The sequence below is a fragment of the Coregonus lavaretus genome (assembly GCF_964263955.1).
Source record: "Coregonus lavaretus genome assembly, chromosome: 24".
NCBI classification, from domain to species: domain Eukaryota; kingdom Metazoa; phylum Chordata; class Actinopteri; order Salmoniformes; family Salmonidae; genus Coregonus; species Coregonus lavaretus.
Genome location: NC_140011.1, coordinates 34,085,560 through 34,102,313, shown reverse-complemented (window position 1 = coordinate 34,102,313; position 16,754 = coordinate 34,085,560). Strand labels below are relative to the sequence as shown.

At 42.4% G+C, this 16,754-nt stretch overlaps 1 protein-coding gene across 2 annotated transcripts; it reads left to right on the top strand.

The window, feature by feature from the left end:
- The first annotated feature begins 10,200 nt into the window (after window positions 1-10,200).
- On the top strand, window positions 10,201-15,653 carry LOC311100183 (leucine-rich repeat neuronal protein 4-like). 2 transcript variants are annotated; one of them, XM_084140988.1, is made up of 3 exons: window positions 10,201-10,269; window positions 10,930-11,027; window positions 11,249-15,653. In XM_084140988.1, the coding sequence occupies exon 3, from the start codon at window positions 11,254-11,256 to the stop codon at window positions 11,995-11,997; it is 744 nt and encodes a 247-aa protein (XP_083997114.1). In that variant the 5' UTR covers window positions 10,201-10,269; window positions 10,930-11,027; window positions 11,249-11,253; the 3' UTR covers window positions 11,998-15,653. The 2 variants fall into 2 exon arrangements, with proteins under 2 accessions (XP_083997114.1, XP_083997115.1); XM_084140989.1 differs by lacking the exon at window positions 10,930-11,027 and having other exon boundaries at window positions 10,226-10,269.
- The last annotated feature ends 1,101 nt before the right edge of the window (window positions 15,654-16,754 follow it).

The window sequence follows — 16,754 nt, the reverse complement described above, 5'->3', positions numbered from 1 at the left end:
AAGTCGCTCTGGATAAGAGTGTCTGTTAAATGTTAAAGCGACAGTTCAAGGCTATCTCTGTATTGCTTAATCATTAGTGTACCTGGAAAAAATGTAATATAGGAGGACCGGCTGCAATCCATGATTTCTGGATGATTACTCTGCTTGACATGCAATACATTATCATCGACCATTGGAACCCTATGCCTTGCCGCACGAATGTTATGACAAAATCTAATTGGGTTCTCATTGTTTTCAATCATCCTGACAAGTGTCACCCACATTTCTCCCTATGTCATGATGTTCTACCTCTCCAACTGACATCTTTGTTCAGTCAGGCAGCTTTTGTCTCATTCCATCATATTTCAAAGACCGATGTGTCACACAGTTCTACCTCTCCCTTCCATTTTGTTCCAATCAGAGAATACCTCCGGCATATGACTTGTAAGAAGTTACATTTCTGACAATAACAAGAGGCAAGAGTAAACTGGCAACGTGGGCGCAGTGCAGCACAGCCTCCTGGGCCTGTCTCGCTGTGTTCAGCTGTGGATCTGGGGCAATGCAGTTCGCCACCACTCCTCAGAATGAGCTGTTGCCATGACACCTTCCTCTGGGCCACCCGGCTCTTGGCTGCCACCCTTCTTGCATGACAAAATGGTGGTTAATTATTCAATGGCTAACTGAGCATGAGGTTGATGAGCTTTGTAACTGGTAAAGCCACGAGCACTTCCACAGATCCACATTACACTAAAGACTACAGTAAAAAGTTTACTTTGTTATTGATCAGCTAGAGCAGGTGAGGGCACAGGAATGTAATGAGGCTTCAGAATCACCCAATGACTCTATATATGGAAAAAGGATGCATGGGTGCTATTTTCTCTCAATGCTTTGTTGTTGTATTGAAAATACTAATTGTATGGCTATTCTCTTCCTGTCAGTCTGAGTAATGACCTCACTACTGCAGCCAAGTCAACCTTCAGATGTCTGATGTGGCGAAGAGGGCATCGCATCAGCCTTGGCTTCGCTCAGAGGTGCTTTGGAGCCCAGAACACGCAGAGGAAGCTGCCAGGTCTGTGATCCAGTCCAACCCCATCCTAATTTCACCCCTTACCCCTCTCCAGGTCACTGTATTGATCAGCTGGGGGAGGCTTTCTAGGCTATTCCTCTCTGGAGAAGAGTGGTTTAGGTTGCTTTTGACAATGTCATGATCAACTGTAGCTCTATGTTGACATGCGGCATGCTCCCAGGCCTGTGATGGATCCATAAGTAAAGGCATATTGGCAGACTCATTTACTTTGATGAAAAGGGTTAAGTATTTTATGAGAGAGAGAGAGAGAGAGAGAGAGAGAGAGAGAGAGAGAGAGAGAGAGAGAGAGAGAGAGAGAGAGAGAGAGAGAGAGAGAGAGAGAGAGAGAGAGAGAGAGAGAGAGAGAGAGAGAGAGAGAGAGAGAGAGAGAGAGAGAGAGAGAGAGAGAGAGATTGACACAGTGTCAGTGTTGGCAACAGTGATTTATACTGCGCTCTTCCTGGCTGAACTCAATATCAGCTTCCTCAGCTCTCTCCTGCATAATCATGCAGTGCTGCTAGTTGCCATGGTAACCAAGCTCCTCATATTAGAAATAAAAATGAAAATATTTTAGGCCTTTTCTGTTTGCTTTTCTCACATTTAAGTCTTCTTGAATTAAACACATTAATCAATAGGAACTAAGGAGAGTCTGTTGGGTAGCAAATAGCAGATCAGAGGCAAGCCAAAGGAAGGGGTTATAATGTTTTTTACTTTTATGGATCAGTAATAATCAGTTATCTACATAGTAAGAGATCAACATATGCTTATTCTAAATATTATATTTTGAATCCCCAAACATTTTACTTTTTAACCATGTATCTCCTTGACATTAATGTAAATCCAAGAAAAATCTGTTCTTTATGCAGAAAATGTCTTATTTTGCATTATTCTCTGTAATGATGACATCTAGTGGTAATCATGAGAGCAGGACTCCCTAAATACACGCCAGTTCAAAACAGCTACTGTATAACTGGAAGTGACTTTTTGTAGCAGGTTAGGAGAGCATTTTTGATAACCCTAACCGTTTTCCTAACCTTAACCTAATTCCCCTAACCTGCTATGTTATTCTCCTAACCTGCTGCATAAGTTCTCCTAACCTGCTATGTTAATTCTCCTAACCTGCTATGAAAAAGTCATTTCTGGGTTGTAGCTGTATCGAGGTGGTGTGTTTTTAGGGAATCTCCATGAGAACGCTGGTATATCCATCTCCTCCAAATGAATCAGTAACGTTCATAAAGGATACTTTTATGCTGCTGCTACTCTGTTTATTATCTATGAATAGTCACTTTAACTCTACCCACATGTACATATTACCTAAATTACCTTGACTAACCAGTGCCCCCGCACATTGACTCTGTACCGGTACCCCCTGTATATAGCCTCCCTACTGTTATTTTATTTTACTGCTGCTCTTACAATGAAATGCTTACTTATCTATTTTTTACTTAACACTTTTTTTCTTAAAACTGCATTGTTGGTTAAGGGCTTGTAAGTAAGCATTTCACTGTAAGGTCTACACCTGTTTTATTCAGTGCATGTGGCAAATAACATTTGATTTGATTTGATTATAACCTTTCCTTTACTAGTAGAGCACATACTATTTCTATATCTCTGATGAATTTGTATGAACAAAATACAAACTCTTTATGATTGTGACCTTGGGTCTACAATGCAGTATATTCTTTATCAGAAATTAGTTCATTATAATTGTGTATTCATTTTTAGCACCCTAACCCTAACCTTAACTCTTACCCTAACCCTTATTCTAAACTTAACCCTAACCTTAACCTTAGCAAGCAGTTGCTTATCAACAGATAGTTTGTTGATAGTATGACCATCTGCAGAGCATCTATCCGGACTATTCAAATAAAGTGTGACCAACATTATTTTCAACATTTCAAATGTCGCTGTTGAATGTTTCCTCCTGCAATTAGTGAGATCACTTGTGTAGGCGACTCACCATGAGCCAGCATTATGGAAGTGGTTTGTGTTTACATCAGAGACAAAAGAGACAAACAGCCCTAAACCACACAGGAAGTCAGAGCAGGATAGAATGCCAGAGGATCGGTTTTCCACAACACCCCCTCCATCCATCCCGGGGTTTCCTCTGTGGAGGGCCTCAGTCTGCTGAGTGACGTGTCTCTCTCTGGGAGGGCCAGTTGTGTGCCCCTGAGTCTAAACCTGCTCTGCTCTGCTGGACAGATAGCCACAGAGCTGTGAGGTTAGAGTACCCTGAGAAGCCCTCCTAAAGACCATGTGACCATATGAGGGGACGCCGGCTGTCCACACCCAGATGGCAGGGGTCAGGCACAGGGGTTCTGGTAGGGTTAAAGAGAATATTATCAATGAAATTTCCTATTTGCTCATAGATTAGTTGATTTGAACATCTGCCAAAGCACTGGAGCCGTCTCAGCCTACTAGCTGGTGTTTCCATGGTGACTATGAGTAGGAAGCTGTTGAGCCAACACCTTCAAATAGGGGATACAGCCTCTGCTGAACAGGTGGATAGAAAGAAAGGTATCATATATAACACTAACTCTCCCTCACTGACATGTGCAGAGCGGGATGTTGTCCAGGGATGTACTGTATTTCTATCAGACTTGTTCAATTTTTTTGCAGCATACTGTGTATTTGCGCCATGACTTCTCATTTGTCTTGTTGTTGCATTCTCCGTAGTTGTCATGACATTGTGATGTTGTTGCATTCTCAGTAGTTTTCATGACATTGTCTTGTTGTTGCATTCTTAGTAGTTGGCATGACTTTGTCTTGTTGCATTCTCAATAGTTGTCATGATATTGTGTTGTGGTTGCATTCTCCGTAGTTGTCATGATATTGTGCTGTTGTTGCATTCTCAGTAGTTGTCATGATATTGTGTTGTTGTTACATTCTCAGTAGTTGTCATGACATTGTCTTGTTGTTGCATTGTCAGTAGTTGTCATGACATTGTCTTGTTGTGGTTGCATTCTCCGTAGTTGTCATGAAATTGTGTTGTTGTTGCATTCTCAGTAGTTGTCATGACATTGTCTTGTTGTTGCATTCTCAGTAGTTGTCATGACATTGTGTTGTTGTTGCATTCTCAGTAGTTGTCATGACATTGTGTTGTTGTTGCATTCTCAGTAGTTGTCATGACATTCTGTTGTTGTTGCCTTCTCAGTAGTTGTCATGATATTGTCCTGTTGTTGCATTCTCAGTATTTGTTATGACATTGTGTTGTTGCATTCTCAATAGTTGTCATGGCGTGTTGTTGTTGCATTCTCCGTAGTTGTCATGATATTGTGTTGTTGTTGCATTCTCAGTAGTTGTCATGACATTGTCTTGTTGTTGCATTCTCAGTAGTTGTCATGACATTGTTTTGTTGTTGCATTCACAGTATTTATCATGACATTGTTGACACAGTTGTCATGACATTGTCTTGCTGTTGCATTCTCAGTAGTTGTCATGACATTCTGTTGTTGTTGCATTCTCAGTAGTTGTCATGACATTGTCTTGTTGTTGCATTCTCAGTATTTGTCATGACATTGTGTTGTTGCATTCCCAATAGTTGTCATGACATGTTGTTGTTGCATTCTCCGTAGTTGTCATGATATTGTGTTGTTGTTGCATTCTCAGTAGTTGTCATGACATTGTCTTGCTGTTACATTCTCAGTAGTTGCCATGACATTGTCTTGTTGTTAAATTCTCAGTAGTTGTCATGACAATGTGTTGTTATTGCATTCTCCGTAGTTGTCATGACATTGTGTTGTTGTTGCATTCTCAGTAGTTGTCATGACATTGTCTTGCTGTTGCATTCTCAGTAGATGTCATGAAATTGTCTTGTTGTGGTTGCATTCTCCGTAGTTGCCATGACATTGTCTTGTTGTTAAATTCTCAGTAGTTGTCATGACAATGTGTTGTTGTTGCATTCTCCGTAGTTGTCATGACATTGTGTTGTTGTTGCATTCTCAGTAGTTGTCATGACATTGTCTTGCTGTTGCATTCTCAGTAGTTGTCATGAAATTGTCTTGTTGTGGTTGCATTCTCCGTAGTTGTCATGATATTGTCTTGTTGTTGCATTCTCAGTAGTTGTCATGATATTATGTTGTTGTTGCATTCTCAGTAGTTGTCATGACATTGTCTTGTTGTTGCATTCTCAGTAGTTGTCATGACATTGTATTGTTGTTGCATTCTCAGTAGTTGTCATGAAATTGTGTTGTTGTTGCATTCTCAGTAGTTGTCATGACATTCTGTTGTTGTTGCATTCTCAGTAGTTGTCATGACATTGTATTGTTGTTGCATTTTCAGTAGTTGTCATGACATTGTGTTGTTGTTGCATTCTCAGTAGTTGCCATGACATTCTGTTGTTGTTGCATTCTCAGTAGTTGTCATGACATTGTCTTGTTGCATTCTCAGTATTTATCATGACATTGTGTTGTTGCATTCTCAATAGTTGTCATGACGTGTTGTTGTTACATTCCCCATAGTTGTCATGATATTGTGTTGCTGTTGCATTCTCAGTAGTTGTCATGACATTGTCTTGTTGTTGCATTCTCAGTAGTTGTCATGACATTGTGTTGTTGTTGCATTCTCAGTATTTGTCATGACATTGTTTTGTTGCATTCTCAATAGTTGTCATGACATTGTATTGTTGTTGCATTCTCAATAGTTGTCATGACGTATTGTTGTTGCATTCTCCGTAGTTGTCATGATATTGTGTTGTTGTTGCATTCTCAGTAGTTGTCATGACATTGTGTTGCATGGTGAAAGCTGCAGGTGACATCACCGAGCCTTGTGGGGCTTTATGTAACCCGAGCCAAAGCCCTTCACTTCATGGCTGTGTGGTATGTGATTATTAAAAATGTTAAGGTGATTAATTCTGTCCAGTGGGATATTTGCATTATGGAATGCCTCTGAAAATATCACAGAGCCCTGGTGTTCAAAAGCTCTCTTTCCCCCTAAGTTATTTTTTCTCCCTCTATGTGGCTTTGATGTGTGCATTTGTGGAGTATTCATAATTAGTTGAGCTAATATCTAATTAGCCATAGGTTTTCTCTGGTTCTACTCTCCTCACCCCTAACTGGTGACTAAAGAGACACCTGGAGGTCATATACCGAAATGCATAAAGGAATGGTACATTCAACTTACACACAGAGACAAGCGCAGAGACTCAAACATGCACATCAACACTCAGTAAGAAGCGGCCAACCCCATGCCCCTGTCCCTCTCTCTGTGACTGATCACTCAGTCTGATGTGAATCCATTATAATATAAAATAAAAAAATAATATGCCATTTAGCAGACGCTTTTATCCAAAGCGACTTACAGTCATGCGTGCATACATTTTTTTTGTGTATGGGTGGTCCCGGGGATCGAACCCACTACCTTGGCGTTACAAGCGCCGTGCTCTACCAGCTGAGCTACAGAGGACCACAATAGTAGCTGAGCTACTACCATTCCAAATAGTAGCTGTGGTTTTTGTGGCCGGCACAGGCAGACACCAGGAACAAGCTCTGGAGTGATTCAACTTGACTGGACTAGGTGAGACTGGAGGAAGGAGCCTGTCAACATTCAATAAATTGGTCATTAGCTACAATAACAGTCCACCTCTCCTGTCTAACTGTGAACTAACACTGACTAGACCCGCAAACATTCTGCAAATTACTCTGACAGACTACTTCTTGCAAAATACCTGATCAAAGCTCTATCCCAGCCCTGACTAGTAATTATTCAGCCCTAACACTGACTGGTCATATTACTCACTTCTGTGAGTGTCTACTGTCTTGGCTTTTCTTACTGTTAGCATTCAGATTGAGTCTTTCATTCTGAGTAAATCAAACCATGTGCATTCAGAAAGTATTCAGACCCCTTCCCTTTTTCCACATTTTGATACTTTACAGCCTTATTCTAAAATTGATCAAATAAAAAAAAAGCTCATCAATCTACACACAATACCCCATAATGACAAAGCAAAAACAGGTTTTTAGAAATGTTTGCAAATTTATTTAAAATAAAAAAGTTTTCAGACCTTTTCCTATGGGACTCGAAATTGAACTCAGGTGCGTCCTGTTTCCATTGATCATCCTTGAGATGTTTCTACAACTTGATTGGAGTCCACCTGTGGTAAATTCAATTGATTGGACATGATTTGGAAAGACACACATCTGTCTACAGTATATAAGGTCCCACAGTTGACAGTGCATGTCAGAGCAAAAACCAAGCCATGAGGTCGATGAAATTGTCCATAGAGCTCCGAGACAGGATTGTGTTGAGGCACAGATCTGGGGAAGGGTACCAAAAAATGTCTGCAGCATTGAAGGTCCCCAAGAACACAGTGGCCTCCATCATTCTTAAATGGAAGAAGTTTGGAATCACCAAGACTCTTCCTAGAGCTGGCCGCCTGGCCAAACTGAGCAATCGGGGGAGAAGAACCTTGGTCATGGAGGTGACCAAGAACCCAATAGTCACTCTGACAGAGCTCCAGAGTTCCGCTGTGGAGATGGGAGAACCATCCAGAAGAACAACCATCTCTGCAGCGCTCCACCAATAAGGCTTTTATGGTAGAGTGGCCAGACGGAAGCCACTCCTCAGTAAAAGGGACATGACAGCCCGCTTGGAGTTTGTCAAAAGGCACCTAAAGGACTCTGACCATGAGAAACAAGATTCTCTGGTCTGATGAAACCAAGATTGAACTCTTTGGCCTGGCTGCCAAACGTCACGTCTGGAGGAAACCTGGCACCATCCCTACGGTGAAGCATGGTGGTGGCAGCATCATGCTGTGGGGATGTTTTTCAGCGGCAGCGACTGGGAGACTAGTCAGGATCGATGGAAAGATGAACGGAGCAAAGTACAGAGAGATCCTTGATGAAAACCTGCTCCAGATGGCTCAGGACCTCAGACTGGGGCGAAGGTTCACCTTCCAACAGGACAACGACCCTAAGCACACAGCCAAGACAACGCAGGAGTGGCTTCGGGACAAGTCTCTGAATGTCCTTGAGTGGCCCAGCCAGAGCCCAGACTTAAACCCGATCGAACATCTCTGAAGAGACCTGAAAATAGCTGTGCAGCATCACTCCCCATCCAACCTGACAGAGCTTGAGAGGATCTGCAGAGAAGAATGGGAGAAACTCCACAAATACAGGTGTGCCAAGCTTGTAGCGTCATACCCAAGAAGACTCAAGGCTGTAATCGCTGTAAAGGTGCTTCAACAAAGTACTAAATAAATGGTCTGAATAATTATGTAAATGTGATATTTCTAAAAACCAGTTTTTGCTTTGTCATTATGGGGTACTGTGTGTAGATTGATGAGGTAAAAAAAACAATTTATCCATTTTAGAATAAGGCTGTAATGTAACAAAATGTGGAAAAAATCAAGGGGTCTGAATACTTTCCGAATGCACTGTATGGCAATACTGTGTACGTGATGAAGCAGTGTCTGGCCTATGTTCTTGGACAGGAGGAAGTTTCTATGACAGCTTGTGTATTCCACCCTGTTGAGCAATTCCACATCCAGCCAGATGTCAGGCTACTCACTTCAATCTTCAGTATTACCTAGTAACCTTTCTTTCTAAAGAAAATACCCCTACTGAACAAACACGGAGACTAGTGATAATAATCATTTCAAGGATTTTGACGCAAAGTGTCTAGGTTAGTGCGCTGCTATGATCCTAGCAACCGCTCAGAAATGCAGGATATGACATACGGGCTGGTTTTCCCGACAGCTGGTCCCTGCCCCTATTACCACACCATGTAACTGTAAACAGATGTGGAGAAAGAAGAGGGAGATGGAGAAAGGAAGGAAGGAGTACAGAGAGGAAGCGGTTGTGGAGCAGATGGACAGAAAGAGGAAGGAAGGATGAGAGTGGACAGAGAAAAGGGATGAGGGCAAAGAGCATGAGGTTATAAAACTGGGGAGAGGTGGAAGCTGGCACTCACAGTCTTGACATCACTGCTAACATGCCAAAGTAAGCCTCTGCAAAAAGCCCCACCTCACAACCCTGCAGAAAGTGCACTTATGTTGAACACTGGTGTGTTGAGCTCAGAGTGTAATGGCACACTAATAAGGCTTATTGAGGTTGACCTTTGGAATTCACATTTTTGTAATTTAACTGATTTTATTGCACAGGGCTAGCAAGTTACTGACTACAACAGTGTCTCTAGACATTGCAGGCACCCAAGAACGGAGGAAGTGGGCAAGAGAGAACTGGGATCATCTGTAACCATTGTAAAGCTCCTAATGCTTCTTAGTCACACAGCAAGAGAATTCCATTTTCACCAGCTACGTATTTTCACATTCCATCTGCCCTGACTAATTCTTACAAAACATTTTAGCGCCTGTGCAATCTCAGCCCTATAGGGGCATTAGTTAACTTTTTGTTTTTGTTAGTTTTTTAAGAGTCATTCCAAATATGTGAAGAAATCAATACACCTGATTTGCTATTCTATCTTATCCTTCTCTTGTCCAGCTGTTGCAACTGTTTCAATGTGTTGCTTTCTCTTGACAGTAAAGCTCAGCCTCTCTTCAGTGTAAATAAGTAACTATTATTTTCTGTTGAGCTTTGATTCAGAGCAGCATGTGGGGGTGCCCAGTCCAGTCTAATTCTTACTCTGACATCATTCAACCACTGAACACTTGCCTCCTCCATGTTTGATGACAGCATATCCATGTAGAACATTCTTAACCAGACAGTGTTTGGGACAGTCATACAGCCAGTAAAGGGGGAGAAGGTGGGGTGAGCCATTGAGCAGAAGGGTTGGGAAGTACTGGCGCGTGTCTGAGGGTGAGAGATGTGTGTGAATAAGGCTGGGCAGCAGACAGAATCACCCCCATCCATTCACTGTTAGGGTAACAGGCAGAAAGAGTCTCATTAATGAACAGGGTTTGCTCTGGAAAAAAATGCACATCAATGGAATGCAATAGGAGTTCATGTGGTTTGCAGCTGACTGCACTGGCAGTTACCTCATATACAGGGGTAGCACGCGAGAGGCACACACACACACACACACACACACACACACACACACACACACACACACACACACACACACACACACATTGTCAAACCACCATGGAACAGAGAGAGAGAGGTGGAGAGGGGGGCAGAGAAAGCAGAGAAGGGGTATGGGGGAGGGAGAAAAGAAGGAGGGGATTGTTGGGGAGTTTGGAAAAATGTATAAAAAGAGGGGGAGAGAGTAAAAGAACAGAAAGCGAGAGAACATTTCAAAAGCGATAAAGGCCTATCGACTATCAGGTGAACACATATTTTTTAAACATTTTCATCAATCTAAAATGATTGTCTATTCCTTATTCTATATGAATTGCTAAAGAGAACATGTGTCTACAACTTCTTGAAGTCTATTGACACACATCTAACTCATTAACTACTGGCATACAGTTGTGTTGAGGCGGGTCGTCTCTCTCTCACTGTTAGTGTAGTTCTTCTAAACCTTACCTACGTTTTTTTGGTGTGTACTGTTTGCTGTTAGTATTAGTATGTTTATTCATCCATACTTGTTTATTTAGGGCATCTGTCAGGTAGATATGCTGTTTTTGTATAAAATCATGTGGAGATTGCACTGGCAGCTCTGCTGTAACTGGAAGCAGCTGACAGGGAGGTGCTGTGTGTGTAAAGCCTGGCTCTGACCAATTGTGCAATAGAGTCTGCTAGTTAGATTTACGCACCAGTGCTTCACAATATTCCCAAAATGTTCAACATGATAGGGCAGCTGTATAACTTTTGCATGGCCATATCAATCATGAGAAACGATCGATAAGGATCAGGAATAACACTGAATTTGATGTTAAGATTTCTGCCTTTTACCCATTCATGTATGCCGGGAATTAATTGCGGGATCCGTTTTTCTTGTGTGTCTATGTCGGTTTATAAATAAATGTAATCTTTGGGTTTCAGATGACTTTGTTGTTGTTCTTTTAAATCCCAAATGAGGGTGGTGCCTGCTACCACTTCCACACAGTACAGTCAACTGCACTGGTCTGATTTCTAAAAAGGTTTGAATGAAATGAACTTGACGATTAAGCTGTACAATATCCCATGAAGGTGAAATCAAGCCTTCTTCACAAACTGTTAAGAATAACAACACATTTGGAATATTTTGTAAAGGTCTGACAGACTTAGTGCTTGGTATGTCTCCAACCAAATTTAGCCTGTTTCATAAGCAGATCATTTGTCAAACCCTCTGTAATGGAATGTTATTTTCTATCATATTCAGATGCCATGTCCACCCACTGGGATCCTCCACCTCCCCTCATAATCCTCATACTGGCCCTCCTCAATGGCTCCTCCTCCTTCGCTGCACCCTCTGACGTGTCAGAGACCAACTACACAGACACCCTTCCTCTGAGGCCAAGCGGACGCATGTACAAAATGTTGGAGCTCTACTCAGATGATGACTACGACCCGAATTGGGACACCAATCCACCCCCGCCTTCTCCCTCACGGGGCACCAATCTTCAGTCCTGTGACTATGACCCCTGCCGGGAGCTACAGACCCCCTGTGCCCAGCTGGCAGCCTCCAGCGGCTGCCTGTGTCCAGGGGTGAGTGGGCCCCAAGTGGCCCCAGAGCCTCCCGACCTAAAGAGACTGTCTATGGAAGGGTCAGAGATGGTTATTCAGTGGTGTGCACCATCGTCTGTTGTGACCCATTATGAGGTGGTGGTGGGCGCCCTGGAGCCCCTGGTGTTTGGGGAAGACCAGAGGAGTGGTGTTGTGGGGGAGGTGGGGCAGGGGGTGGAGGTGTGTGTGGTGGCGGTGAATGACGCAGGATTCAGCGAGCGTCAGAGGCGGTCCTGTACGATGTACGAGCCCCCTGGAGACAGCAGTCTGGCCCTCAAAGCAGGGCTGATCGGAGGGGCCCTGGGGCTCCTGCTGCTCCTCTCACTGGCTGTTCTGCTCTGGAGGCACAGGGCTCTGAGAAAAGCAGATGCCAGGATCACCCAGGCCACGGAGGAAACACTATGAAAGGATTGAGGGAAGGCTATGGAAGAGGCTAACTCAAGGGTGGCTGTCCAGAAGGAGGCATATTTTACCATAAGAGACTGAGTATGTAGTGTGTGTGTGTATGTATGTACGTGCGTAGGTGTGTGTGTGTGTGTGTGTGCGTGCACTGAACAGGCTGCTGAATAGGCTTGTGCTCTCCAAAAGGCAGGAGGCACTCAGTCAGTCAGGTGATATGAAACAGCTTCCTCTTCTCTACATACAGTTGAAGTTGGAGGTTTACATACACCTTAGCCAAATACATTTAAACTCAGTTTTTCACAATTCCTGACATTTAATCCTAGTAAAATTATCTGTATTAGGTCAGTTAGGATCACCACTTTATTTTAAGAATGTGACATGTCAGAATAATAGTAGAGAGAATGATTTATTTCAGCTTTTATTTCTTTCATCACAATCCCAGTGGGTCAGAAGTTTACATACACTCAATTAGTATTTGGTAGCATTGCCTTTAAATTGCTTAACTTGGGTCAAACGTTTTGGGTAGCCTTCCACAAGCTTCCCACAATAAATTGGGTGAATTTTGGCCCATTCCTCCTGACAGAGCTGGTGTAACTGAGTCAGGTTTGTAGGCCTCCTTGCTCGCACACGCTTTTTCAGTTCTGCCCACACATTTTCTATAGGATTGAAGTCAGGGCTTTGTGATGGCCACTTCAATACCTTGACTTTGTTGTCCTTAAGCCATTTTGCCACAACTTTGGAAGTATGCTTGGGGTCATTGTCCATTTGGAAGACCCATTTGCGACCAAGCTTTAACTTCCTGACTGATGTCTTGAGATGTTGCTTCAATATATCCACATAATTTTCCTTCCTCATGATGCCATCTATTTTGTGAAGTGCACCAGTCCCTCCTGCAGCAAAGCACCCCCACAGCATGATACAGTATCTCTATTTGCACATAATCTCTTGCACATCTAGCATTCCAGTGTTAATACTATTGTAATTATTTTGCACTATAGCCTATTTATTGCCTTACCTCCATAACTTGCTACATTTGCACACACTGTATATATATTTTCTGTTGTATTTTTGACTTTATGTTTTTTACCCCATATGTAACTCTGTGTTGTTTTTATCGCACTGCTTTGCTTTATCTTGGCCAGGTCGCAGTTGTAAATGAGAACTTGTTCTCAACTGGCTTACCTGGTTAAATAAAGGTGAAATAAAAATAAATAAAAAATTATGCTGCCACCCCCGTGCTTCACGGTTGGGATGGTGTTCTTCGGCTTGCAAGTAACCCCCTTTTCCCTCCAAACATAACGATGGTCATTATGGCCAAACAGTTCTATTGTTGTTTATCAGACCAGAGGACATTTCTCCAAAAAGTACAATCTTTGTCCCCATGTGCAGTTGCAAACCGTAGTCTGGCTTTTTCATGGCGATTTTGGAGCAGTGGCTTCTTCCTTGCTGAGCGGCCTTTCAGGTTATGTCGATATAGGACTCGTTTTACTGTGGATATGGATACTTTTGTACCTGTTTCCTCCAGCATCTTCACAAGGTCCTTTGCTGTTGTTCTGGGATTTATTTGCACTTTTCGCAACAAAGTACGTTCATCTCTAGGAGACAGAATGCGTCTCCTTCCTGAGCGGTATGACGGCAGCGTGGTCCCATGGTGTTTATACTTGCGTACTATTGTTTGTACAGATGAACGTGGTACCTTCAGGCGTTTGGAAATTGCTCCCAATGATGAACCAGACTTGTGGAGGTCTATAATTATTTTTCTGAGGTCTTGGCTGATTTATTTTGATTTTCCCATGATGTCAAGCAAAGAGGCACTGAGTTTGAAGGTAGGCCTTGAAATACATCCACAGGTACACCTCCAATTGACTCAAATGATGTCAATTAGCCTATCAGAGCCTTCTAAAGCCATTACATAATTTTCTGGAATTTTCCAATCTGTTTAAAGGCACAGTCAACTTAGTGTATGTAAACTTCTGACCCACTGGAATTGTGATACAGTGAATTATATAAGTGAAATAATCTGTCTGTAAACAATTGTTGGAAAAATTACTTGTGTCATGCACAAAGTAGATGCCAAAACTATAGTTTGTTAACAAGATATTTGTGGAGTGGTTGAAAAACAAGTTTTAATGACTCCAACCTAAGCGTATGTAAACTTCCGACTTCAACTGTATATACACATCTCAGTTCAAACAATGACTCATCTCCTTTTGCTGACTTCAACTGCTTGCACAGTCCAGATCAGATGCTAAAACAAATACAGTCAAAATTAATGAGATGCAGGTAACATAAAATAATGGTATTAACCATTTGTTATTCCTTATATAAACAGGGAACGGTAACAAGTATCACACAAGCATAACGTATTTTCTTGCTCACCATTGAAATAATGTACATAGTCGAGAGGAGAAACAATTTAAACTGTTTCAGAAAAGGAGGTGAATTCTCCTCTTATGTTCTGTAAAGGCAATCTTACAGCAGTTGTTTTCCTTTACAAACAAGCTGTTGAACTAGCAGTCTATGAAATCATACTTGAATGGGTTGGTGAGACGATGTCATGGACTCATGGATCTTTACCTGTCTGAAAATGTTGGTCGCCCAATCCTATAGTACTGGGATCAGAACAAAAGTAGCACCAATGTTCTATTTCCCCACGGATGAGATTCATGTGAAACATTTTGCTGGATATGAAATGAGGAGGAGGATGTAACCTCTTCCCCAGGCTATAATGAAATGCATTTGGCCGGCCGAGTCTAAGGGGAATGTGGCACAGGATGTTATACTCCTTTAGGAATAGTCTTAAGTGGAAATATTTAGGAAAAGTCTAAGAGGGATCCTTGGGAGGTCCAACTCTGACATCACCCCAACGAAGTAGAAATGTAAAGGTAAGGGTTAGGTAAGTAAGGGTTATTGTTAAAGTTAGGGTTAGGGTAGGGACGTCCCAAGGATTCCGCTAAGCATCTACAGTATAATATACACTGAGTGTACAAAACATTAGGAACACCTGCTTTTTCCATGACATAGACTGACCAGGTGAATCCAGGTGAAAGCTATGATCCACTGGTTGTAGGTGCCAGGCGCACCGGTTTGATTGTGTCAAGAACTGCAACACTGCTGGGTTTTTCACGCTCAACCGTTTCCCATGTTTATCGAGAATGGTCCACCACCCAAAGGACATTCAGCCAACTTGACAACTGTGGAAAGCATTGGAGTCAACATGGGCCAGCATCCCTGTGGATTGTTTTTGACACCTTGTAGAGTCCATGCCCCAACGAATTGAGGCTGTTCTGAGGGCAAAAGGGGTGCAACTCAATATTAGGAAGGTGTTCCTAATGTTTTGTACACTCAGTGTATATCAGGGCCATATAGGCTAGCCTGGGTACCAGTCTGTTTCGCTCCTTTTGCTCCCTGTCATTTGACACATGAAAGACTTGGGGCCCAGGGCTGAGGGTTAATATGTCAACCAGATCTACCACTAACGGGCAGCAGACTCCATAGATCCAGATTTCTGATACCGGTAGGCCTAGACTACCTAAAATATTGGTACAAAAACACTTCAGAATTGTTTTTGCAGTCATAGGCTCTATTAAAAGTATAACCTACAGAGTTGGCATTGAACATACAAGATGACATTCATGGAAATAAATATAAACATTATACTCTTTGTGTTGGTTTGGTCACTAGGCCTACTTTAATTCCTTTGTAATCTACTTTATTGAATCCAAGAGCAGGCCACCTACTAAAAATACAGTTAATAAGTGCCTATAGCCAACCAGGCTTATTTAAAGCCTACAAGGCTGGTGTTTTTGGTCATACCAAAGAGTGTTGACTATTATTGGTTTAACAACACTGTAGTCATCATACCAAAGCCATTATTGTCAGATGGGTTGGCAGCATTTATCGATCCCCCTCGTTTGATCTCCGAGTGGCCATTGATTTGGCGTCAGAGGGCTTGTTCGAAATTGCAGCCGACTGCCGAATGACTGATCTACAAAGAACCTTGCATCATAACTAACTACTCATTATTATTTGTATATCAGTCAGTCAGTCACAATTTACCCATGATACATTACGGTTTTGATCCTCTCGAACAAGGCCAGTGTCACTCCATCGAATGGAAGCCAGAGCCTTCGTGCCCAAACCCATGCAGTGTGATGAATGTAAATGATTTGGTAATGTGTCTGTAGACGGGAGGAGTACTATATGCCAGCTGAGCCTAAATGCCTAAATTTCTGAAGTGTCCTGTTAGAGTGAAGGAGACGGAGGTGGCAAGAATAAGGACTAAGGGGGGGGGGGGGATTTAAGGGCTTTTCTGCAGAGGCATTACAAGGAATCCTGTCGATAATAATATAATATGCCATTTAGTAGACGCTTTTATCCAAAGTGTGTGCATACATTTTTACGTATGGGTTGTCCCGGGGATCAAACCCACTACCCTGGCGTTACAAGCGCCGTGCTCTACCAATTGAGCTACAGAGGACAGATAGATGAATGCCCCGTCCTCACAGGCTCCTGAGGGATGTGATTTGAATGTGACTAAAGGAGTGGGATGGTTGTTTAATTTATTTTTGTATTTTCTCGGCCTTCTCTTCCCACAATGGAAGATATTATTTTTGTTTTGTTTCAATTCCCCGTACAGTAGGTGGCGGTAATACGGTCTAGTCTGCCATAAAACTTTAAAGAAGAAGAAGAATGGAGGAAGAGGGGGGAGTACGGTAGGTGGCGGTAATGCACCATAACGTTGGATGCCAACCGCCGAT

Bases quoted from the DNA above. Each gene is read 5' to 3' on its own strand.
- LOC311100183 (XM_084140988.1), top strand. From the start codon at position 11,254: ATGTCCACCCACTGGGATCCTCCACCTCCCCTCATAATCCTCATACTG.